The sequence below is a fragment of the Corythoichthys intestinalis genome, chromosome 15 (assembly GCF_030265065.1).
Source record: "Corythoichthys intestinalis isolate RoL2023-P3 chromosome 15, ASM3026506v1, whole genome shotgun sequence".
Classification (NCBI taxonomy): Eukaryota; Metazoa; Chordata; class Actinopteri; order Syngnathiformes; family Syngnathidae; genus Corythoichthys; species Corythoichthys intestinalis.
The window spans coordinates 14,510,664-14,534,868 of NC_080409.1; the positions used below are offsets into that span (position 1 = coordinate 14,510,664).

The following is a 24,205-nucleotide window of genomic DNA, read 5'->3' on the forward strand; positions in this document are numbered from 1 at the left end:
CTTTGTTTGGCATCGGCAGTAATTTGTTGACAGTGCTTCAAGTATTTCCGCTTTGGATGGTAATATTTGAAAACCGGAGGCCTTGAGAATAGTTCGCTATGAATGGTTAGTGTTTCTGAACACCAGTTACAATCTATTTTGTGTTTTGAGTAGACCCTGTGCGATAATGTTTACAGTTTCCTGAATTGGAACGATTGCTTTGCTAGGTCGCTAAAATTTTGCCTAATGGTGTTTCCCTTCAATACATACTACAGTGCTACTACTAGCAGCAGCAGTAGTATTTGTATGTATGTATATTTATATGTAACTATGGATATCTGTAATGTCATGATTTATTTATTGCTGAAGCAGTGCAGCTAACGAAGGAATAGTGCTACCTTCACGTGCTGTCGGAATTATGAGAAATACCACTTTTTGAATTGAAAGCTGCAAGCAAACGAACCCTTTGTGGGAGAACTGGGAGTTTTTTTTAGGACTGATAATATGGCCCCGCTAAGACACGGAACATTTCTGTACCAGGTAAACTAGTACCAAAACACAACAAATCCAGCAGAACATTGTGTATTTATGTTCACCAGCTCCCAGTCAAAATGGATTGAATCTGTATTGCCGTCAATGGGAGCCAATGAGTTAAATGACGCTTTCGATTATTACACCCTGTTATATGAATGATTCATTGAATCGATAATTTGATGACATATCATATTTATGTTATCTGTTGAAAATTGACCAATGTATGAACTATAGATCAACATGAAGTTTTGTTACTCAAAATCAGTAATATCTGTCTCATCTCTTTCAGGTGTAGCCATGACCGCTACGTGCCCGGGCCTGTACTGCGGCAGAATAATGTTGAATGGATCAGTTGAAAGAGACTGTGGTGTAAGTATAAACCCGTACTTCTCAAATAGTGCAGCGCCCCAGAGAGATGCCGGGGGTGGCGCATGTGACTTTGGGGAACATGTTTTTTTTTTTGTACGAGAATGAAGTGTAATTGAATATCCACTCGGTGGGTGGCAGTGGCGGTCTCATTTTCAGAGTGCGGGCAGTATTTTGGACCCAAACAAGAGCACACAGCAAGGAGCACTGGAGATATGGAGAGCTAAGACAGGAAATATGACGAAGTGTATGTAGCTAGGCATGTCCCAGTATGAAACTCTGACAGTATAGTAACCTTAAGGCAAAATATCACGGTTTCACGCTATCACGTTATTGCTTTTACAGCTCGAAAATGCGAAAAAAAAAACAAAACAAAAAAAAACCCAAACTTTTTTCCATTGAACAGGATGTTTATTTTTCAAAACATATCAGCAAATTGGAACTTAAGTATAATGTTAAGTTAAAATAAAAAATAAAATAAAATAACTAACTGAAATATTCTAAATTAAAATAAAGTCAATACTTTAAGTGAGCCTAAACCTACAGCCACAGCTCAACAATATTACCATCAGAACAAAAATAATTCAATTATTTTAAAAAAGCACATGTGTATGATTCGTAACATGCTTACATTATACACACACTCTTTATCAACACAGACAGTTGCCAGAGAGAGAAAAAAAACACCACATGTTTTACCACTGCTAGACATACTAAACACGCTGGAGTTAACTCTCGTAGCTGGTGGGAAACGTTCATGACAGTGTTTATGAACCATTAATTTTGTATAAATGCGAAATCATATTGGAGGTATTGCGTCCTCGGCAGGTATCCTCTGCAAACATGTTTTACATATCGGTTGGCCCCCCTCCTCTAAGCCGCGGCCGTCTGGAGCTTTTCTGTAGCCAAACTATTCTCATACCAGTGGTTTAATTTTATTTAAAGGGAGAAAAAGTTCAGGAGTTTTACACCCTCCAGCCACCATGTAGCAAAGCTGACTCACTGACAGAGAGCAACAATCGGTAGCGGAGGGTTGAGTGTTGCAGCGGCAAGCGAGGATTCCTCCCTGCATTTTTGGGACATAAAAAATAGCTAATACCATAGCGACGGTATGACAGAATTTTTTTCCGGCTTTGAAACTGACGTTTTCATACCACGGTATACTTTGAAACCGGTAAGCGGTACATGTCTATATGTAGCTTTTGGCTTTGACTTTTAATGGAGTGGGAGACGAGGAAAGAGAAGTCTGTTGACTGTGTCTAAAATTGTTTGCAGTTAAGATGTCACTTAAAGACATTAGTCCCCAATCACACTGATAAGCCGCTTAATTTTTTTTCAGCAAAAATGTGCTGAATATTTACAACAATCGTCTCACTTTGTCAGTATTTCATCAGTAAACCAGCGAGCACACATCATAAAGCACCATATTGCTTTTTCGGTTAAATTGTTTGGCATATTGTCCTCATAAGTTATTGTTGGTAATCAATTACAATTTATTATTCTGTATTGATTTTATTACATTTATTTTTCAGTATCAAATGGTCAAAAAATACCTTGAGTGCATATTTACAGTTTGGATGTGACTTAAGTTTTTTTTAAATCAGACAAATTGATGCACTTCAAATCTTTTCTGTTACAAACAAAACAATGTTAATAAAGTTATACTTTATTGTAAGTTGATCTATATTACCTTGTTTCCTTTAATATAAAAAAGGACACAGTGTTATGCAGAGGTGTACTTATAACAATAATTGTATAGACAAATGATAATATTTACAGTGGCTGCAGAGAGTTGGGGGGCGGCACGAAACATTTAGTTTTTTCGGGGTGAGGGGATAATAGAAAATAATTGAGAATCACTGTTATAAACCAACATGAAATTCTATTTTCTAGAGAGTTGCGCACCGATTGTTACTCGATGTTTGACATCTGAACCACAGTTTGACCAAAAAAATGCATCGAGCGCTTCTGATGTCATCAGTCAGTCACGTGATTAGCACCCCAGAACACTGCCCCGAAGCGTCCGTGTCAAATAATAATAATAATAATTAGGGCTGTCAAACGATTAAAATTTTTAATCAAATTAATCACGGCTTTGAAATTAGTTAATCGTGATTAATCGCAATTCAAACCTATAAAATATGTCATATTTTTCTGTAAATTACTGTTGGAATGGAAAGATAAGACACAAGACGGATATATACATTCAACATACTGTACATAAGTACTGTATTTGTTTATTATAACAATAAATCAACAAGATGGCATTAACATTATTAACATTCTGTTAAAGCGATCCATGGATAGAAAGACTTGTAGATAAATGTTAGTATAAGTTATAGAACTTTTATATTAAAACCCCTCTTAATGTTTTCGTTTTAATAAAGGTTGTAAAATTTTCAATCAAAAAATTAACTAGTAGCTCGCCATTGTTGATGTCAATAATAATTATGGTGCTGAAACCCATAAAATTAGTCGCACCCAAGCGCCAGCAGAGGGCGGCAAAACACCAAAAAACACAAGTAACAAGTGGAAATGACACTTTGCTGTCATTTTAATCTGTTTGAGCGGGGCATGTGCGTTATATGCGTGAAATGTTTTAACGTGATTAATTAAAAAAAAATAATTAACGCCCGTTAACGCAATAATTTTGACAGCCCTAATAATAATAATACATTTTATTTCTAGAGCGCTTTTCGAGCCACACAAACACGCTTCACAAGAGAGATGGAATCACAGTATGATCATAACAATCATTAAAAAAAAAAAAAAAAAAAAGATATTAAAAGGATAAAAGATTAAAAGTACAGTAAAGATATAACAGAGCTCGGGGTCATGGTGGTTAAGAAAGAGTGAACTGGTGTGTTTTGAGTCTGGATTTGAAAAGTGAAAGGGTAGATACACTGCGAAGATCAAGGGTTAGGGAGTTCCAGAGCTGGGGGGCACAATGACTAAAAGCTCTGGAACCAAAAGTGGAGAGGCGGACACGGGGGATGGAAAGGGGGAAGATAGTGGAAGAGCGAAGCGGACGGGGTGGATCTTTTAAACAGAGTAGATTGCGAAGGTAGGGAGGGGCCAAGCCATGGAGTGTTTTGAAGGTGATGATAGGGATCTTGTAATTGATTCTTTGTTTGACGGGAAGCCAGTGAAGTTGACGGAGGATGGGGGTGATGTGGTGTGTGGCGGGGGTCTGAGTGATGAGGCGTGCTGCTGAGTTCTGGAGGAGCTGCAGTTTCTGGAGGGACTTGTTAGAAAGACCAAAGAGCAGTGAGTTGCAGTAATCGATCCGGGAGGTTATAAGACCAATAATCAAGCCGGGAGGTTATAAGACCAGGGTGGAAGCGGTATGGCGGGTGAGAGAAGGGAGAAGACGAGAAATGTTGCGAGGGTGGAAATAGGCTGATCTGGTGATGCTGTTGATATGTGACCAGAAGGAGAGCGTGCTGTCGAGTATGATACCCAGACTCTTAACCTGAGTAGAAAGAGAGATCGGTACATTGGTGATGGTAATAGAGAACTTATGGACATGAGAGAGAAAATGGGCCCTCCCTAATGAATATACTTTTTTTGCGCTTGCCGAAACGAAACATACTCATGCAACCTCATACTATGACAGATGCAGGCTTCTGATCTGAGCGCTGATCGCAATTTGTGCTGGCCTTGTCCGCTTTAGTTCTGATGAAATGGCCTAGTTTTCCATAAAAGACCTTAGAAAAAAATAAAAACATTGATTTAATTCTCATACATCATGAAACATAGACCAAAAAACAGAAAAATATTATATTGTATAGTATTTTGAAATAGGGAGTTACTTTTTAATCAACTTGCATTCATATTATACGCGTGCACATTATAATGTTGGGGCTTGTTTTCTCTCGGGCATATCATTCCTCCTCCTCTGAAGGGCAGTGAAAGGTCGTTTTTTTTTTTTTTTTTTTTTTTTTTTTTAAACCCCCTAATGTTCCATTTCACACTTCAGCAGCACTCTTAATTAGGCTCGAGCGTTTACGTCACAGCAGCACGGGATCATGCGAGATTTGCGACAACGCAACCATTGCGGAAGCATCACGGGACATTTAAACTTAGCGGCAACCAAAGATGGAAAAAAGTAAGGAATACTTGCCAGTTCGATACAGAGACAAACTTGTTACCACGGCGAAGGACAGATATGTGAGCAATTTTAAGGATGTGAAAAATGTTGACCCTCACGAGCAAGCCGAACACAAATGGAATAAAGATGTCGACAAGCTTCCACCACTACGCGAAATGGACATCATGCTGTATTTAGTGTTTGGTATATGTTACTACACTCATCAGCAATTCCGAAACTACAAATCGCTACAAAGCTACGAACAGTTTTGCTGCGGATGGGTGCAGGATCTTCACTTTATGACCATAGCAAACGGCAACACATCTTTCTAGCAAAGGTAGGCAATGTGTGTTTACATTAGTCTGTGACCACGGATGTACAAATCTTTTGCTGCATAAAATGTAGCCTGTGTACAAATTCTTTGCCACTCTCTCACGTCAAAATATTACAGCTTTTTCATTTAGCAACGACATGAATTATGTCTTATGAAGACAATGCACATGTATGCATGCTAGTTGTTTAGCTTTAGCAATAGCTAACAACAGGCCGACTTAGGGCGTAAAGTTACTGAAATTTGCGTAAACAAACGAAATTAACTTACCGGAGTGGAAGTGCATAGAGCAAACTCAGTGTGTAACTGGAGAATCAAACGTTATGCCCTTCCTTCTGATCGAGGCCACCCATGCCATTCTTCGACGTTTGGTAAGTTCAGATATGAGCTTTCCCTCGCCTTTTCTCCATGTAGGGATCCGGAAGAAACTCAATGGTGTTCCGTCGAGCTGTACATTCTCCTTTCTATTCGATCGGTTGTTGCAATTCTTTACCGCACAATAATTTCCAACCATTTTTAAAGAGCGACCTGTGTTGAAATGCCTCATTGCTTATGTTTCTCGCTTCCACAATGGCGATAGCGGCGGAAACCTCGCGAGTGCCACGTCATACGCTCGAGCCTAATAGTGATCTGGCAGGCAGCTTGGCCTGTACACCCTTCACGTTCTATGTAATGTTGTAACTGTCTCGGTGGGGCTGAACTTGGAATTAAATTTTGTCGCAATTAATAACAAATAAAGCTCATATAATCTGATTTACCTGTATTTTTTGGGATCGACTACAGGTTTGCCCTCGTGGAGAACGGGCTAATATCCAGAAAGTGTGCGAGCGTTGCACTGAGTCCCCTGAACTGTATGATTGGCTCTATCTTGGCTTCATGGCCATGCTACCTCTTGTGCTTCACTGGTTCTTCATTGAGTGGTATTCTGGAAAGAAAAGGTGAGAGTTATTTGAAAATGCGTAATTGCAAAATGTGTCGCACAAAGTCTTGAACAACAGGAATGCAATATTCATCCTTCTGCTGTATATTTAAATGAGTCTAACACTTAAAGACGTCCAGTCCATTTAAACTGGGAGGGTGGAAGCGTACTAGTATAGGTACCGATACGGCACTAAAATGGCATCATCGCTATCAAGGAGTTCAAATAAATGCGCTGATAATGTGGAATACAGTGGTACCTCGACCTACGATCGCTTCGACACACGGTCTTCTCGACATTCAACGTAAAATTTGACTCGCCATTTGTTTCTACATCCGACAACATGCTTGAGATACGATGACAGCACCGCAGACGAACGCACGGCGGATTTTCTTGTGTGAGAAATCAACACAGGTTTCAAAAAGGTTGGTATAGGTGATGAAACAGGAAAAAGCAACGCTTACCTTCTAAATGAAGATGCAAATTATAGAGAAATATGAGCGTGGGGTGCGCATCAGTAAACTGGCTCAACAATCTCCACGGTCCTCCTCCAACCACCGTTCGCCAGTCCTTATAAGTTAAGGTGACAATTATTATTGTGGTAACATCGCCAAAGAAATTGCCAGCTTCGTCACGTTTTTTAATCATTTACTTCGCAACTTATCCAACACAAAACGCCTACCGCAGTTGACGGTGTTCTCAAGAAAACATTGAAAACGAAGGTAAACTCAAGCTCACCGTTCCCGCGCTCTGTCAAATCAGCCACGTGGTGCGTTCAGGTACAGCAAAAAACATTCGCCACATTACAACCCGATTCGTTACATTATTACGTTTATTATTATTATTACATTGCCTTGCAAAAGTATTCGGCCCCCTTGAATCTTGCAACCTTTCGCCACATTTCAGGCTTCAAACATAAAGATATGAAATATAATTTTTTTGTCAAGAATCAACAGCAAGTGGGACACAATCGTGAAGTGGAACAACATTTATTGGATAATGTAAACTTTTTTAACAGATAAAAAACTGAAAAGTGGGGCGTGCAATATTATTCGGCCCCTTTACTTTCAGTGCAGCAAACTCACTCCAGAAGTTCATTGAGGATCTCTGAATGATCCAATGTTGTCCTAAATGACCGATGATGATAAATAGAATCCAAATGTGTGTAATCAAGTCTCCGTATAAATGCACCTGCTCTGTGATAGTCTCAGGGTTCTGTTTAAAGTGCAGAGAGCATTATGAAAACCAAGGAACACACCAGGCAGGTCCGAGATACTGTTGTGGAGAAGTTTAAAGCCGGATTTGGATACAAAAAGATTTCCCGAGCTTTAAACATCTCAAGGAGCACTGTGCAAGCCATCATATTGAAATGGAAGGAGCATCAGACCACTGCAAATCTACCAAGACCCGGCCGTCCTTCCAAACTTTCTTCTCAAACAAGGAGAAAACTGATCAGAGATGCAGCCAAGAGACCCATGATCACTCTGGATGAACTGCAGAGATCTACAGCTGAGGTGGGAGAGTCTGTCCATAGGACAACAATCAGTCGTACACTGCACAAATCTGGCCTTTATGGAAGAGTGGCAAGAAGAAAGCCATTTCTCAGAGATATCCATAAAAAGTCTCGTTTAAAGTTTGCCACAAGCCACCTGGGAGACACACCAAACATGTGGAAGAAGGTGCTCTGGTCAGATGAAACCAAAATGGAACTTTTTGGCCACAATGCAAAATGATATGTTTGGCGTAAAAGCAACACAGCTCATCACCCTGAACACACCATCCCCACTGTCAAACATGGTGGTGGCAGCATCATGGTTTGGGCCTGCTTTTCTTCAGCAGGGACAGGGAAGATGGTTAAAATTGACGGGAAGATTGATGCAGCCAAATACAGGAACATTCTGGAAGAAAACCTGTTGGTATCTGCACAAGACCTGAGACTGGGATGGAGATTTATCTTCCAACAGGACAATGATCCAAAACATAAATCCAAATCTACAATGGAATGGTTCAAAAATAAACGTATCCAGGTGTTAGAATGGCCAAGTCAAAGTCCAGACCTGAATCCAATCGAGAATCTGTGGAAAGAGCTGAAGACTGCTGTTCACAAACACTCTCCATCTAACCTCACTGAGCTCGAGCTGTTTTGCAAGGAAGAATGGTAAAGAATGTCAGTCTCTCGATGTGCAAAACTGATAGAAACATACCCCAAGCGACTTGCAGCTGTAATTGGAGCAAAAGGTGGCGCTACAAAGTATTAACGCAAGGGGGTTGAATAATATTGCACGCCCCACTTTTCAGTTTTTTATTTGTTAAAAAAGTTTAAATTATCCAATAAATTTTGTTCCACTTCACGATTGTGTCCCACTTGTTGTTGATTCTTGACAAAAAATTAAAATTTTATATCTTTATGTTTGAAGCCTGAAATGTGGCGAAAGGTTCAAGGGGGCCGAATACTTTTGCAAGGCACTGTATATTATTCCGATTTTATTTATAATTTATTTGTTTTGCTATGTGTAATTGTCATTTGGAATAGTAACTGCCATATTTAATAAGGATTTAGTGTAAGTTTTAGGGCTGTGGAACGAATTAATGGAATTATAATGTATTCTTACGGGAAAATCCTGCTCGACATATGACCATTTCGACTTACCAGCAAGGTCCTGGACTTCGTATGTAGAGGTACCACTGTATGTATTTTTAGAGATCTAGTTTCCAATCATACTTCTGCTGTGAAATTAAGTGAGTAGAAGTCCAATCCATTGGAAAGGTAGCAGTGCTGCCAGCCCGCCCACTTCAAATGGATTGGACATCAATTTATGTCAATGGCAGCCACTGAGTAACTAGCAGCTGCTTTGACATTGATAAAATAATCTTTGAAAAACAAACAAGTTATGACTTAATTTTAATGTCAATGCATTGACTTTAGTGGGAACGTTGCCGCTACCAACGTGGCTGCCCTGAGGCAACTTTGGTTGGGGCAATGAAAGATCTTTTCATACTTCTAGCATGAATAGAAATGAGTTTATCACTTGTAGACGTCCAATCCATTAAAAGTGGGTGGGTGGCAGGCAGCGAATGACTGTTTGTTTAAAAAAAAAAAAAATTAACAGGAAGTGCCCCGGAAATGAATAGAAAGTGCCCCTACACTTAAACTGGATTGGACGTCTACCATTCTTAATGGCGGCTGAAGAGTTAAAGCAGTCTGTCTGACCAAGCCATTGTAGCAATTACTTTCAATTCAAGTGAAAATGCAGTAATTTAGTATGAACAAAAAAGTGTATATTTTTGCAGGGTGTTGGAGTCAGTATCAGGAATAAATGTATGTATTAGTAATTTTGGATTTTTCTGATATCAGTTCCAGTGCTTTGCTGCAGCACATCACAGCCTTGTTGGAGTGCAGTGTCTCTGCCGTGGTTACGCTGTTGGTCATGGAGCCAATAGGGAAGCTTAGTATCAACTCCTGTCGAGTCCAAATGCTCTCAGATTGGTACACCATGCTGTATAATCCTAGTCCGGACTACATCAACACTTTGCACTGCACTCAGGAAGCAGTCTATCCACTGTAAGTCCTGTCCTCTCAAACCACCGGATTCAACAGTGTTTTTATCCTCATTATAACTGTCGGAAAAACATGCATTTCAATAATATTTATCACGGATGTCCCGATCTGACCACTTGATCGGAAATCGGGCTGGCCGCGCCATTTTTAAGAGGATCGGAATCGATTGAAATCGGGGTTTAGTTAAAAGAAATATGTTTTTGTGCTCGTACAGCCTCTTTTTTCCTCTTGCTGCTTTTGTTGGTCACCAGTGCAACTGGCCTTTGGTACTTAAAGTTAATGATGATTGACAGGTTTGTTGCTTTGATCTAGCGAGAGAAGGCTCCGTAGTATGCCTGCACAATGTATTGTTTGGACATCGCCATCGCAATCTGTGCATGCGCAATAGTCATATTGTAGTGCATGCAATTTTTTTTTTTTTTTTTACATGTAAACTTTTGTTTTACTTCATAAAAAAAGCAAATGTGAAGATCCTGGATCCCTTTTATATACAGCAAGCCTAGATTAAACGGTATTATACAAATTAGGGATGTCCCCGATCTGATCATGTGATCAGAAATCGGGCCGAAAGCACCATTTTTCAGGGGGTTGGAATTGGGTGAAAAGGATCGGGTTTTTAATGTAAAAAATATATGCATGCTTTTCTGCTTCATGCTCGTACAGTACCACAGCCTCTCACCCTCGCTCCTATTAAGCAGTGTGACCAAAGCGTTTGCGTTTGGTACTTAACATACTTACTGATTTGTCTGAAGTAGTAGTTAATCTGCAGGTAGGTGGCTCATCGGCATGGGTGGGCCAACCAGATCTTCTGCAATGGCAGGCTGCAGGTCAAGGTTTGGCCTGTCTGACACCATAGATGGTGCAAGTGCTTAATCAGAGAAAATTCAGTAGATCTAAATCCAGATGTGATGTTGTGTAGTGTCACTGCTTACATGAAGGAGTGATGTGAGATATCTTACTTTATCCCACATCCAGTGTTGTCACAGATTACTTTAAAAAGTAATTTAATTACTGATTACTGATTACACCTCAAAAAAGTAATCTAGTTACTTTACCGATTACTTTATTATCAAAGTAAATAAGTTATTTTAAAACTAACGTATCAGTTACTTTTTTACCAATTTTTCTCCTTTTGCTGCCTCAACATAAAAATGACAACAAAAAAATGTCATCACATGTAATTGAATTTTTCACATAAGGCTTAATCTTTGAGTTAGCGGGGGTTTAATTAGTCGATGGAGTTGATTTCAACCACCATTGACTCGCGCTAGCTTAGCCACCCCGGTGCCCTGAAACTAACAAACAACTGACAAACTGCACGGAATTTGTTCAAATCAACTCCAACGACTAAATAAACCCCCGCTAACTCCAAGATAAAGCCTAATGTCAAAAATTCTGAATTTCCCCTTTAAAATAAAGACCTAGCTGTTAAAATATTGTCTATAAAAGTTGTAAAGCAATAAAACAAACAACAAAAACCAATGAAATGAACAAGAATCCTACAATGTATTTCATAATGGGTCAAAATCATTTTTCGAGCAGATCATTTGACTAGCACCTAAAACACTAGCTTTTGCTTTGCTAAGCCAAAACTACACCTGTGGAGGCGAGATGGACATTTAGAATTTCTGTAAACTTAAGCTTTCAAACGCAACCAACAACAACTAAGCTTGAACAGTTTTATATATATGTATATCAGGGGTCGCGTTAACCAAATATTTTCCGTCGTTGACCGGTTTTTTAAAACGGTGACGGAAAAAACTGAAGTCCATCTGTCATTTTGACAGGTTGCAATTCACACCCCAGACCACAGGGTGGCGAGGGAGCATATTAAATTAGCTATTGTCTCTCTTAATGCATGACGTCGTTGGCCTTACTCGGAAAAATGTCAAGGCAACTGAGTGTCCGAACTAAGTCGTCTGTCCGAGGCAGAAGTCCAAAACCTCATGACAATAGCCTCTGAAGGAATCCCACTTGAGACATTTGATTATGCACAAGCGGGCACGCAATTCAAGTCCATGCGCACCAGGAGGAAGACTGCGTTCAGGCCACAGCAGGTGAACTGTTAATTTCTTTGTTCCATATGTAGGCTACCTGCTGGGGCCACAGTCAGCTGTTTTTGTCACTGCGGAGAAAAAGTTACATATTCATATGCTTGATGGCACGGTGTGGATTCTGTTAAGCTTGTTCGGACAGAATATTGTACAGTCACCGGGGTCTGGCGGCGGCACCGTGATTGACATATCAACGCGAGGTTCTTATTGGTGCACCCAGTGTGCCAGTGCGTCATCCAATTGGTGGACTAGATTGCCGCCTGTGTATATATTTGCCTCTTTTTCTTTGGGGGCGGAGTTGTTGTTTTGTTGGTGTTGCTGGCGGTAAGCAGAGTAAAAAGAGGGAGAAAAATACCACGACGTCCGTGTCTAATTTTTCGCCGCCAAGCAAGCATTACAATATTAATTAAAAATGAATGAAAACTAAATACTATTGAATATGTCATTATTATCATTTTAAAAATTTAAGTGACGGGTAAAAATAGATTATGACCGGATTTTTATGACCCTGTCAGTCAAAATGACAGACAACGAAAAGGTCTAGCACAACCTCTGATGTATATACAGTATTGGCCAAAAGTTTGGCGACACCTCAAAGGTGGATACTTTGAAGAATGTAGAATATAAAACCTGTGTTCAGTTATTTCACTTTTTTGGCCATTCCACATGTTCATTCATAGTTTTGATGTATTGAGAGAGGATTTACAATAGTAGTGAAAATAGGTAAAGGAAAAAATGTTTAGGTGTGTTCAAACTTTTGACTTTTGTTTGTCATCAACATGCTTTACCCCCAGCCCAACAAAAGTAAAACTCCGCCTATGGTTACAAACACTGACAATAGAATGTGCTTAAAGGCTGGTTACAAACTGTAGAAGTGCTGGCTGTCTTGTTACCTGTAGGCTGTTTCGAGTTTTGGAGGAGTTCAAGGATCTTGGGGTCATGTTCACGAGTGAGGGTAGGCGAGAGCAGGAGATAGACAGGCGGCTTGGTGCAGCGTCTGCAGTGATGCGGACTCTGTGCCGGTCCGTTGTGGTGAAGTAGCTGAGTCAAAAGGCGAAGCTCTCGATTTACTAGTTGATCTACGTTCCTACCTTCACGAGCTGTGGGCCGTGACTAAAAAAAACAAGATCCCGATACAAGCGGCCAAAATGAGTTTCGAGACACCCCCGCTGGGTGTCCGGGTTCTCTCTTAGAGATATGGTATGAAGCTCGGTCATCCGGGAGGGACTCAGGGTCGAGTGCCTACTCCTCCGCATTGAGGGGAGCCAGCTGAGGTGGCTCTGGTATCTGTTTCGGATGCCTCCTGGACGCCTCCCTGGAGAGGTGTTCCGGACATGTTCCATCGGCAGGAATCCCCGGGAATGACTCTGGAGAAACTATGTTTCTCGACTGGCTTGGGAACACCTTGGGATCCTGCTGGAGGAGTTGGTTGAAGTGGCTGAGGAGTGGGAAGTTTGGGCTTCCCTGCTAAAGCTGCTGCCACCTTGATGCGACCCCGGATTAAGCGGTAGATAATGGGTGGATGGATGGATGGGTGGGTGGGGCGGGAAGCAATCCAGTGATAGAAAAAAAATGTGTCAGTGATTCTAATGTCTTCAATTCGCAAAGGACTAGGCTACAAAAATGTGATCATTTTCTTTTCTTTCCTCAGGTACACCATTGTATTAATCTATTATGCCTTCTGCTTGGTGCTGATGATGCTGCTACGCCCTCTGCTGGTTAAAAAGATAGCATGCGGTCTGGGCAAGTCTGATCGATTTAAGAGCATCTATGCCGCTCTTTACTTCTTCCCTATCCTCACTGTACTTCAGGCTGTCGGGGGAGGATTACTCTGTGAGTATGGACTACTTTACCTACTACTCAGCTCGTGTTCGCTCAAGTTATAATATAAAAACATTTGTTTGTTTCAGATTATGCGTTTCCCTTTATAATACTTGTCCTATCTTTGGTTACTCTGGCCGTGTACATGTCTGCCTCCGAGATACAGGTAAAATTCTTCACTTTGTTGTTTGATTAGTTTTCGAGTCATTTTTACGTAACCCTGTAATGCCTGAATATACATTTAACTCTTTCAGTGGAATTGGCGGTGATAGAAGTCCAATCACGTGACTCTTTTCAAACAAAATTTTCACACCCTAGAGTTTACCTGTAGTAGAAGTTTAATTCATTCGAATTTAGCAGTTGCGAACGAAGTGTTAACAAATATATGTAAGACGTTCTAGGGATTCATAAATTTGAAAAAAAGCATTGTTGAAAAAATATACTGAAAAGTAGGTAACTAATAGCTAAAAATCATGAGAAAATCTAAAAAGTTTTAAAAAGAACATATACAAATAGACATAGAAAATTAGTCCAAACATTTTTTTCATCAAATTTTTTGGCAAAAAAAATTAAAATGATTAAATAGTAAATGGAAAAAAAGAATATTTTCATACATTTTTAAAAAATGTTTTATTCAAAAAAATATTGTTTCTATACTTGCTCATATATTTTTTTGTCATCTTTTTTCAAGTTTTATTTTAATCTGTAATTATCTATATTTTCTAATTTTTAGTTTTTAGTATTTTTAAAAATATTGTGATCTAGGATTTTCCAATTTTTTTGTTGTATTTGTCAATTAAAATTTTCTGTCTATATATATTATGTATTCCCCCATGACTTTTTGATGTATATTTGTTAAGTGTGAATTCAGGTATCAAGGGGTTAATTTATTGCTTAGTCACGAATTTGAATTTCTTCTTTTAAATCTAGTCCCGCCTAATATATCTATTTCTTCACTGGACTATATAATAAGTTCTCAGTTAAGCATGACAATGTGACTGATTGAGAAAACGCATGAAAGTACTACCTAACTACAGTAACATTTGTTTTAACTGTGAGTTTTCCAGAATAATGAACTCTTTCATGACTCGTTCTTCTCAACTCTCCAAACAGACCTTCAAAAACCTGGTTGCCAAGAAGAAGCGCCTGGTAGTCCTGTTCAGTCACTGGTTACTCCATGCGTATGGCATCATCTCCATCTCACGCCTCGACAAGCTGGAGCAGGACCTTCCGCTGTTGGCTCTCGTTCCCGGTCCCGCCTTGTTCTACATTGCTACAGCTAAGTTCACAGAGCCGAGCCGCATCCTATCAGAAGGCAGCAATGGACATTGACCCCCTCCCCCAAGTCATATTTATATACATGTATATTACAGCCTCTCACTCAGTGGTTCTGTCATTTCAGTTTCACATGATAAAAAACTTGTATTGTCCATTAGACTAAGTTACACTAGAGTAGTTGTTACACAGTCACTGAAATATTGAAGGTATTTGTATATAATGTAAATATTGTCCTTGAATATTTAACTCATTCACTGCCATTGACATAGACATCAAATCCATGTAAACGGGGATGGCTGGCATTGAGTGATCATGTTTCATCGGCGTTGAAGTCCAAACCATTTTGACTAGGAGGGTTGACAGCAATTGAGTGATTGCTGCCGCCCCCCAAATTGAATGGGACATCTATTGTCATCAATGGCAGCCAATGAGTTAAAATTTTGGCTTTTTGCTTTTGTTTTTGTGATGCTATAGGAAAGTGTTTTAAAAATTGTCATCAGAATTTATTGAAGAAAAATGAGCTTTACCACTTTTTGGCGTTTCAATGAGCACTGTATTAAATCTGACGTACACTGGAATACACAATCAGGTCAGCGCGCTGCCCCAAGTACTGTTAAATATGGGAAAAAATGTCATATACCGATATCCCATGATATAGCACATTTTAAATTTGGTGAAAAAAACTGTACAACAAAGACGCCCGCCCCCCCGCCGCAGAGGTTAAATACCTGAAGTATTGCTGCAACCTAAAACAAGTGTAAACATGCGCAGCATAATTGCATACAGATGTAAATGGTAAAGTCTATTTCTAACCAGTGGTTTTGACTTATGACTGCTTTATTCTAAATTTGATATTGGAATGAATTGTCTTTATTATGTGTTTCCAATCGTCTTACATTACTCACGTACGGTTAGCAAACACTAAGTGCTGAGGCCGTTTGTCGATACTACCATGGCATATTGAATGTTTTAAGTCCACGCAAATTGGGTGCCATTTGCTGGCAGTGATGTACATTGCAGGAACAAGTCTATTTATATCTATGTAAAATGCCAATAGAAAGTTTTATATCATTTTGGCAATATACCGTATTGGCCCGAATATAAGACGGCCCTGATTATAAGACGACCCCCTCTTTTTCAAAACTCAAGTTTGAAAAAAAGACTTTTTGAACACCAAATTAATTTTTATACAGAAAATAATTACAATATATTTGAGAGAAAAAGCATGTTCTTTTGCCTCATTCAAATCTTAATATCTGAACATTTAAATATGTAAACTAAAGTGCAATCACATTCGTAAATGAATGGCTTCTGGTTTTTGAAATGTAAATAAACCAAACAACAAAATTGCAATAACTGCATTAACCATCAAAGTGAAGTCTAACTGTAACTATAGTCTTGATACAAATCTGAATAAGGAAAAACACTGCAATAAAACAATGCAAACTTGAGAGTAGCTGAGATCTGTCATGACAGAACATCGCTTCAATGATATCTGGCGCCATCTAGCGTCGTGAATGGGGAGAGTAGCTGAGAGTTGTCATGACAGAACATCGCTCCGTGAATGGGTATGTCTAGACCGCATTTTTCAGTTTTATTTCAATGCAAAATACACTTTCTTATATTCGGGCCAATACGGTACATTGTTACTCACTACTAGAGTATTATAAAAACTTATGAATCCTAATTAAGTTGGCATATTTTTTGCATGAAACGTTTAACAAGTCAGAGGAACTTGCTTTCATTTTCCACGTGATTTTATTGTTTCCCTCCGGGAAATGCAATCAGCAGTAGTGAACTTTACGGTCCTCCACATCTTACAAAGCAAGGTCCAAAAGACATGCATGGATGTTTTGATATGAAAGGGCGTGACTGATCAATGTCCTTAGGGATGGCAATGTCATGGACCTTTAACCTTGCACCAAAAAAAAAAAAAAAAAAAAAAAAGGCATCATGCCCTTGGACATTTTTAACGAATCGGCTGCCAACGACAGAGCTAGGCGTCCAATTTGTTTGAAGTGGGTGTGTGGCAGCAAATGAAAACATTAATTCGCTGCCACACTCCTACTTCAAACGGTTTGGACGTCTACTAGTGATAAACTCAGGGTTGGATGTCAATCATTGTCAGAGTAGTATACATTCACAGAAATGCTAAAATGCGACAATTTTCAGCATTTACTGTTGATCCAGTGTGCAGAAGCATCCACAGCTTCCAGAAAATGGCCACCTCTTTAGTCCTGGATGTAAATGATAATGATGCAAAGCGTTCCCACCAGTCCCAGGGCCTGAATGCCAAGGAACCACAGCAAAAGCCAGAAGAAGACAATCACAACAGGTTCGACTATCTTGTCCCCAAAGTACATTTGGCTGAAACCCATCCCTCGCAGACACTTGTTGAACATCCCGAACAGCGTCCCCATCCGCACGCAGTCGTCAATTGGAGGCTGCCTGCTGCTGGGATTGTCCTCTAGTAACCACCTCATGGTGGGATTACTCAAAGGTTGGGCCCTGCTCCCCTCAACCTGGAGAAAATGTTTACAAAAAAAGACATTAGTGCTAAATATAGTTCTTTCCGCAGTTAAGACTTTTACTAATTGAAGTAAATTTCCTCGAGTAATCGCCACTATCCCTCATGGACATTCGATTTGGGCTATTTACAGACCACTTCCTGCTAATTTTGGGGCATTTAGAGGTCACTTCTTGTTCAATTCCTGTTAATTTTGGGTCACTTGTTGATTTTGGGGCAATTATGATCACGTTCTGTTAATTTTGTGGCAATTCCAGTTGAATTTGTTGATTCTTGGTCAACTGTTAACTTTGGGGCATTTATGAGTCATTTGCTCATTTTGGGTCACTTCCTGTTGATTTTAGAGCATTGGAGAGTTCATTTTGTGTCAATTTCAGTTAAATTCCTGTTGATTTAGGGATATTTACAGGTCACTTCCCATTAATTTTGAGTCACTTCCTGTGCATTTTGGGCATTCCGGGTCACTGAACGTTTTATTTTGGGTCCCTTTTGATTTTGGGGCATTCCAGGTCACTTCCCTTTCATTTTGGGTCATGTTTTATTTATTTTGTGTCAAGTCTAGTTCAATACCTGTTGATTTTAGGACACCTCTTGATTTTGGGATATTTACAGGTCACTTCCTATTAGGCCTGAACGATATTGGAAAAAACTATTGTCGCGATTTTTTTTAGGTTTGCAATATATTGCGATATTATATTGCGATATTAAAAAAAAAAAGATCTATCTTTTTTAAAGAAATTTTCACTAAATGACTTGAATAGGTGTTTGGAAATACTTTACATAACACACCGTGACCACAGTGTATTCATATAATACCGTTTAATTTGTTAATGATGAAGATTTCTGTATGAAGGTATCCAGGAAGTCATGTCTGCACAAAATAGATCATTTATTGAATACAATATTTTACACTTCAACAGCAGCAAATACATTAAATGATAAATAAAAGAGCAGGTGCATTAGTCCCCTTAGTTTTTGACAAAATATAACAAATAAAAACTTCTGTAAAATAACAACAAAGTTGTCAACATATTTGAACAAAAATATTAAATATGACAAATAAAAGAGTTGTTCACAAACTATAACAAATAAAAACCTCAGTAAAACAACAAAGTTGTCAACATATTTGAACAAAAATATTAAATATGACAAAAGAGTTCACAAACTATAACAATACATAAAAACCTCAGTTAAACAACAAAGTTGTCAACATATTTGAACTTAAATATTAAATCTGACTAATAAAAGTGCAAGTGCATTAGTCCCCTGAGTTGTTTACACAAAATATAACAATATAAAACTGCAAAACGGCAACAAAGTTGTAAAAATATTTCAACAAAAATATTAAGTATCAAAACTTTATGTGCAGCTGTACTATATATAGTTATTTGAAAAATACGGTTTACAATAAATTTAAATATAAAAGAAACAAACTCAATTGAACTTGTAAATAATTGAACTGAATAACTGCAAATAACTGTGATGAATAACAGAACCATTTTAACTCCCAAATTTCCTGCCTTCCTGATAGCTGTCACATTAAAAGAAGAAAAGACATTCCTTCAGCTGTGTTATGTATTTGTCTGCATATCGTCCACCTTCCTTGCTCAGCAATTCTCAACTGGGTCTCATAGGTTTTTGGCCAAGACTATTAGTTTATCCACTATAGCAGGCTTGAGACAATAACGTTGGCACGTAACAATGTTCCCACCTGTGCTAAAAAGCCTCTGATGGGGAGCTCGTAGCAGGAATGCATAGATACCTGCGTTTTAAATGGTCCCACATGTTTGACAGATTACTTCTTGTTGAGGCAACCATGGCGAGGCACTGTCGACAGGGCTGTTTTTTGTCCCTTATAGTCTTGTTCTTGCCAAAATACTTCCAAAACTCCTTTTGGATACAGTCTTCCTTGCTCCTCCAACGTGTTGATTGCTTGCTTTCACTTTGAGAACGGGCCCTCCTCCCTCCGCTCTGCTGTTCGGCCCCTCCTCCCTCCACTCCGCTGTTGCAGGGGGAGGGGGAGGAGCCGATGACTTGCTGGAGAGAAAGAGAAGCTGTGCGCTTTTTTTCCCCTCTCCTTCCTCAAAACAAACGTTTGTGGATTAAAAAAAATGAAATTAAAAAACTATCGCACGTCCTTGCGATGGGACTATTGCACATGCGCACATCGCGATGGCGATGTTTAAACGATATATCGTTCAGGCCTACTTCCTATTGATTTTGGGCATTCCAGTCACTTCTCATTTTGGGTCCTTTCCAGTTGATTTTGGGGCAATTCCAGTTGAATTTGGGGCATTCTGGGTCACGTTCTGTTTATTTTGTGGCAAGTCTAGTTCAATACCTGTTGATTTTGGGGCATTCCGGGTTTAGGCTATACGCTGTGTGTCTCCAGAGTTGAGAGTGCAATGTTCGACTACAGTGAAACGAGATGAGTCATTGGCTAAAGGCTGGATTTATCCCGCCCATGGCTGTGCGTCTCTGGAGGTCTATGGGCAGTGGGAGCGGCTCGACTGGCCCAGACACACTGATTCTCTACATGATGATTGGATGATCTGGGGCTGAATCCCTTTTTGACTGACAGCGAAATGAGCTAATCAGTAATCCTGACATATTAATATCCACAGGAGGCATTCTTAAATCCTAATTCCGTTGTTCTGAGTTGAACCAGAATCGACACTTGCTTTGTTAAAAACGACTAGCGAAAATAAAGCTATTTTTATTTATTTATTTTTTTAAAATTTCTTTAATTGCAGCTGCTTGTGTTTGGAGACTTGACTTCTAGCACTCTAGTTGCTTGCCCTACTGAGCAGCGGGTGCTGCTGAACCCCTCCACCGTCACAAAGCAGTCACAGGCGGACACACTTTGAGCTTCCCCTCATTGAAAGAACAGCATCCGCCACTGCTTCCTGCATTTCAACGCATTTAATGTTATTCCTTAAATTGACTCGAGGTGCCATTGATGGTGATAAGACGTCTGTCCATCATGTCAGTCAATTACTGGTCCTTTAAAAAAAAAAAAAAGCATATTGTGATAATGTTCATTATTTTCTGTAATGTACCTATAAACATTAGACTTTTATACATTTTACATTCATTACACACAACTGAAGTAGTTCAAGCTTTTTACTGTTTTAATATTGATAATTTTGGCAAAAAAGTCAAGAAAAAACAAAAATCCCTATCTCAAAAAATTAGCTTATCATGAAAAGGTACTCTAAAGAAGCCACTAACCTAATCAACTGAACCAACGAATCAACTCAAAACCCCTGTGGACGATTCCTGAGGCTTTTAAAAACTCCCAGCCTGGTTCATTACTCGAAACCGCAATCATGGGCAAGACTGCCAAACTGACTGCTGTCCAGAAGGCCATCGTTGACACCCTCAAGCAAGAGGCTAAGACACAGAAAGAAATTTCAAAGCGAATAGGCTGTTCCCAGAGTGCTGTATCAAGCCACCCTAGTGGGAACTCTGTGGCAAGGAAAAAGTGTGGCAGGAAACGCTGCACAATCAGAAGAGGTGACCGCACCCTGAGAAAGATTGTGGAGAGGGGCCGATTTCAGACCTTTGGGGACCTGCAGAAACAGTGGACCGAGTCTGGAGTAGAAACATCCAGAGCCACCGTGCACAGGCGTGTGCTGGAAATGGGCTACAGGTGGCGCATTCCCCAGGTCAAGCAACTTTTGAACCTGAAACGGCGGCAGAAGCGCCTGACCCGGGCTACAGAGAAGCAGCACTGGACTGTTGCTCAGTGGTCCAAAGTACTTTTTTCAGATGAAAGCATGTTTTTCATGTCATTCAGAAATCAAGGTGCCAGAGTTTGGAGGATGGCTGGGGAGAAGGAAATGCCAAAATGCCTGAAGTCCAGTGTCAAGTACCCACAGTCTGTGATGGTCTGGGGTGCCATGTCAGCTGCTGGTGTTGGTCTACTGTGTTTTATCAAGGACAGGGTCAATGCAGCTAGCTATCAGGAGATTTTGCAGCACTTCATACTTCCATCTGCTGAAAAGCTTTATGGAGATGAAGATTTCATTTTTTAGCACGACCTGGCACCTGCTCACAGTGCCAAAAACCACTGGTAAATGGTTTACTGACCATGGCATTACTGTGCTCAATTGGCCTACCAACTCTCCTGACCTGAACCCTATAGAGAATCTGTGGGATATTGTGAAGAGGAAGTTGAGAGACACCAGACCCAACACTGTGGATGAGGTTAAGGCCGCTATCTAAGTGGCAAAAAGGATTCCCGACTAAGTATTGAGTGCATAGCTGATATAATTAATTGAAGGTTGACTTTTTTTGTAATAAAAATACTTTTTTATATTGGTCGGATGAAATATGCCAATTTTTTTTAGATAGGGATTTTTGGTCTTTCTTGACTTTTTTTTTTGTGCCAAAATAATCAATAAAATTAAAAGGCTTGAACTACTTCAGTTGTGTGTAATGAATCTAAAATACATGAAAGTGTAATGTTTATAGTACATTACAGAAAATAAAGAACTTTATCACAGTATGCTAATTTTTTGAGGACTAGTAATTAATGTTGTCCATGTCCACCTCAAAACTCAAAATGAGTGTTAGGGAGTAAAAAATGTAAACACAGGACTCCACATAACTAATGAAAACACATTAAACCGATCGATAATGCTGATGATTACCAATTAATTGTGATATCAACTGCTTAAAAAGATTGTTCATGACAAAAACTACATAAAGAATCCAAGCACAAATCACATTAGTCCAACCGTGAGGCTAACTTGAATGTTTGATACTGTTACTACAATCAGCACGTTAAATATGTCATCTTGCTGACGTAGAGTTTTTCCAACACATAAAAGTTCCAGTACATGGGGAAAATCTACTTTCAGGATATATGGTTGGTAAAAACACAACTAAATCGCTGTCAGGTTAGCATAACCTCGTAAATGGATAAGCTAGCTTCATACCCAGTTCGGTTGCTGTTGTGCTTCGGTCGGTCTCGCGTCATTGACAGCTTGAGGAAGAGAACTGCACCTTCGTTGGCTTTCTGAAGACGCCACTGCCAAGTCAGGTGGTTGTGGCGTTACAGCAGACATGATTTCTGAGAGTACAGCAATTTTCAGAAAACATTTCTTGGGCAAAGATTGATGACAACCCTGTTCCGACCGGGGACCGCTCGACGTAGATAATGTTGTGCCATTTGCTAACGATTCGCTAAAAATACAAAAACAAAAACTCTTGAGTAAGCTGAAGCGTCTCTTGGCGTCTTCTTCTGCCGTTCCTTCTTCTTCGAGGTTTAAAGGCGGTTGGCAACTTAAAAAAGTGCATTACCGCCACCAACTGTTAAGTTAAGCGCACGCCAGGATTTCACAAAAACTAATCAAGGAACCCCGAGTAAAATGACGTTGGTTTTATATGCTTTATTTTAATGTTAGGAACTCATCTAAAATGAGCTTTGAAAATGACACGCAGTTTAATGTAATAGTAAAAACCTTATTCCGTCAAAACTCACCATTGTTGTTTACGTCGCAATGTGGTGACGTCATACCGTGCCGCTGTGATTATGTGATGCATTAAAAAGAAACGATTTCATTTCATTTCGATTTTCATCACTTTTTGTTTCTGTGCTGTGTTTCATCACATTACAACTGGAGGGTATTAATGAGTGGACACTGTCCCCTGGTGGCTGGTAGAACACTCTCCAGGCATCCAATTTATTTAAACTGGGAAAAAAGGCCATGAATGCTCATCTTTCAGAGCAATTGACGGCGCCAGACGTCCAATCCACTTGGCTTTAGCCCCTCCCAGTCCAAATAGATTGGATGTATAGCGCCGTCAATGTCAGCCAATGAGTCAACAGAGCAGGGGTTAATTTGGGTCGGTTCCTGCCGGAACACGGGCACTTCTTGATTTTGGCCTCCCTGTGTTCCAGGGCTTTTTTGGGCAGATCCGGCACCTCTCGTTTATAGAAAATAATAATAATAATATAAAAACGTTAAAAAAAAAAAAAAAAAGAATTGTAATAGTCCCAAATGGGGGGAAAGAAGAGAGGAGTCGTTGATGGCTTTCTCCACTTTATTGTGGCAACAATAAGAAAACAATAAACAAAATTACAGTGGACTGCCACTACATTCGACTGCTAACTTTTGCTTCTCGCCCATCTCCCCCTCACTTCCTACTACCTCACAGCTCTCCAGTCCCAGCGTCTCTTAAAGGGACCGTGCATAGTTACGGACATTACAGTATGAAATGAAAATAATAATATGCATAAATTCATTTACAGAACAAATCCCAAGAATCGCATGTTGTTTATAAAAAAAAATTAATGTCATTTGAAAGAGTCGGAGATTTGTTGATGCAAAAGCTGGACCAACAAATCATGCCCATGACATTAAAAAAAAAAAAAAAAAAAAAACACCTTGGAGGCAAACAGCCAGGATCAAACGGTATTCCAACATGCCAAAAAGACAGTTGCATTTACTGTCTTTTTTCAAAAAAAGAAAAATGGTTCAAAACGAGTCAGAAAAGCAACAACCGGTGATGAGGGCAGCTGCAGCAATCACACTAACGGGCAGGACTGGGTGCAGCAGGAGGCTAGCACTGCAGCAGCTAGCCAGGTTCACGGAGAGCCAACCAAGCCGGGGCAGGAGGCTGCTACCGTGGCAGCAGCTGGTTAGGTTCACTGCCACCTGGAATGGAGGCCAGCTACAGCGCCAGCAGTCAGCCAGGTGGACCACCAACAGCCGGAGCAACAGGCCAGTACCCTTATGG

At 39.8% G+C, this 24,205-nt stretch overlaps 2 protein-coding genes across 2 annotated transcripts; one reads left to right on the forward strand and one right to left on the reverse strand.

Moving 5' to 3' along the window:
* Positions 1-17,799, forward strand: jkamp (jnk1/mapk8 associated membrane protein). Its single transcript, XM_057859800.1, has 7 exons — positions 1-105; positions 803-882; positions 6,084-6,238; positions 9,575-9,781; positions 13,484-13,665; positions 13,743-13,819; positions 14,767-17,799. Exons 1-7 carry the CDS (start codon positions 99-101, stop codon positions 14,983-14,985), a joined length of 927 nt encoding a protein of 308 aa, XP_057715783.1. The 5' UTR covers positions 1-98; the 3' UTR covers positions 14,986-17,799.
* fam241a (family with sequence similarity 241 member A) lies at positions 14,330-22,734 on the reverse strand. Its single transcript, XM_057859801.1, has 2 exons — positions 22,402-22,734; positions 14,330-17,453 (listed from the first exon to the last, which is right to left on the reverse strand). The coding sequence occupies exons 1-2, from the start codon at positions 22,528-22,530 to the stop codon at positions 17,163-17,165; spliced, it is 420 nt and encodes a 139-aa protein (XP_057715784.1). The 5' UTR covers positions 22,531-22,734; the 3' UTR covers positions 14,330-17,162.
* Positions 22,735-24,205: the final 1,471 nt, after the last annotated feature.

Bases quoted from the DNA above. Each gene is read 5' to 3' on its own strand.
- jkamp (XM_057859800.1), top strand. The intron at 13,666-13,742 runs GTGAGTATGGAC...TGTTTGTTTCAG, and splicing joins TGTCGGGGGAGGATTACTCT to ATTATGCGTTTCCCTTTATA. The intron at 13,820-14,766 runs GTAAAATTCTTC...CTCTCCAAACAG, and splicing joins TGTCTGCCTCCGAGATACAG to ACCTTCAAAAACCTGGTTGC.
- fam241a (XM_057859801.1), bottom strand. From the start codon at position 22,530: ATGTCTGCTGTAACGCCACAACCACCTGACTTGGCAGTGGCGTCTTCA. The intron at 17,454-22,401 runs GTATGAAGCTAG...CATTTTCTCCAG, and splicing joins CACAACAGCAACCGAACTGG to GTTGAGGGGAGCAGGGCCCA.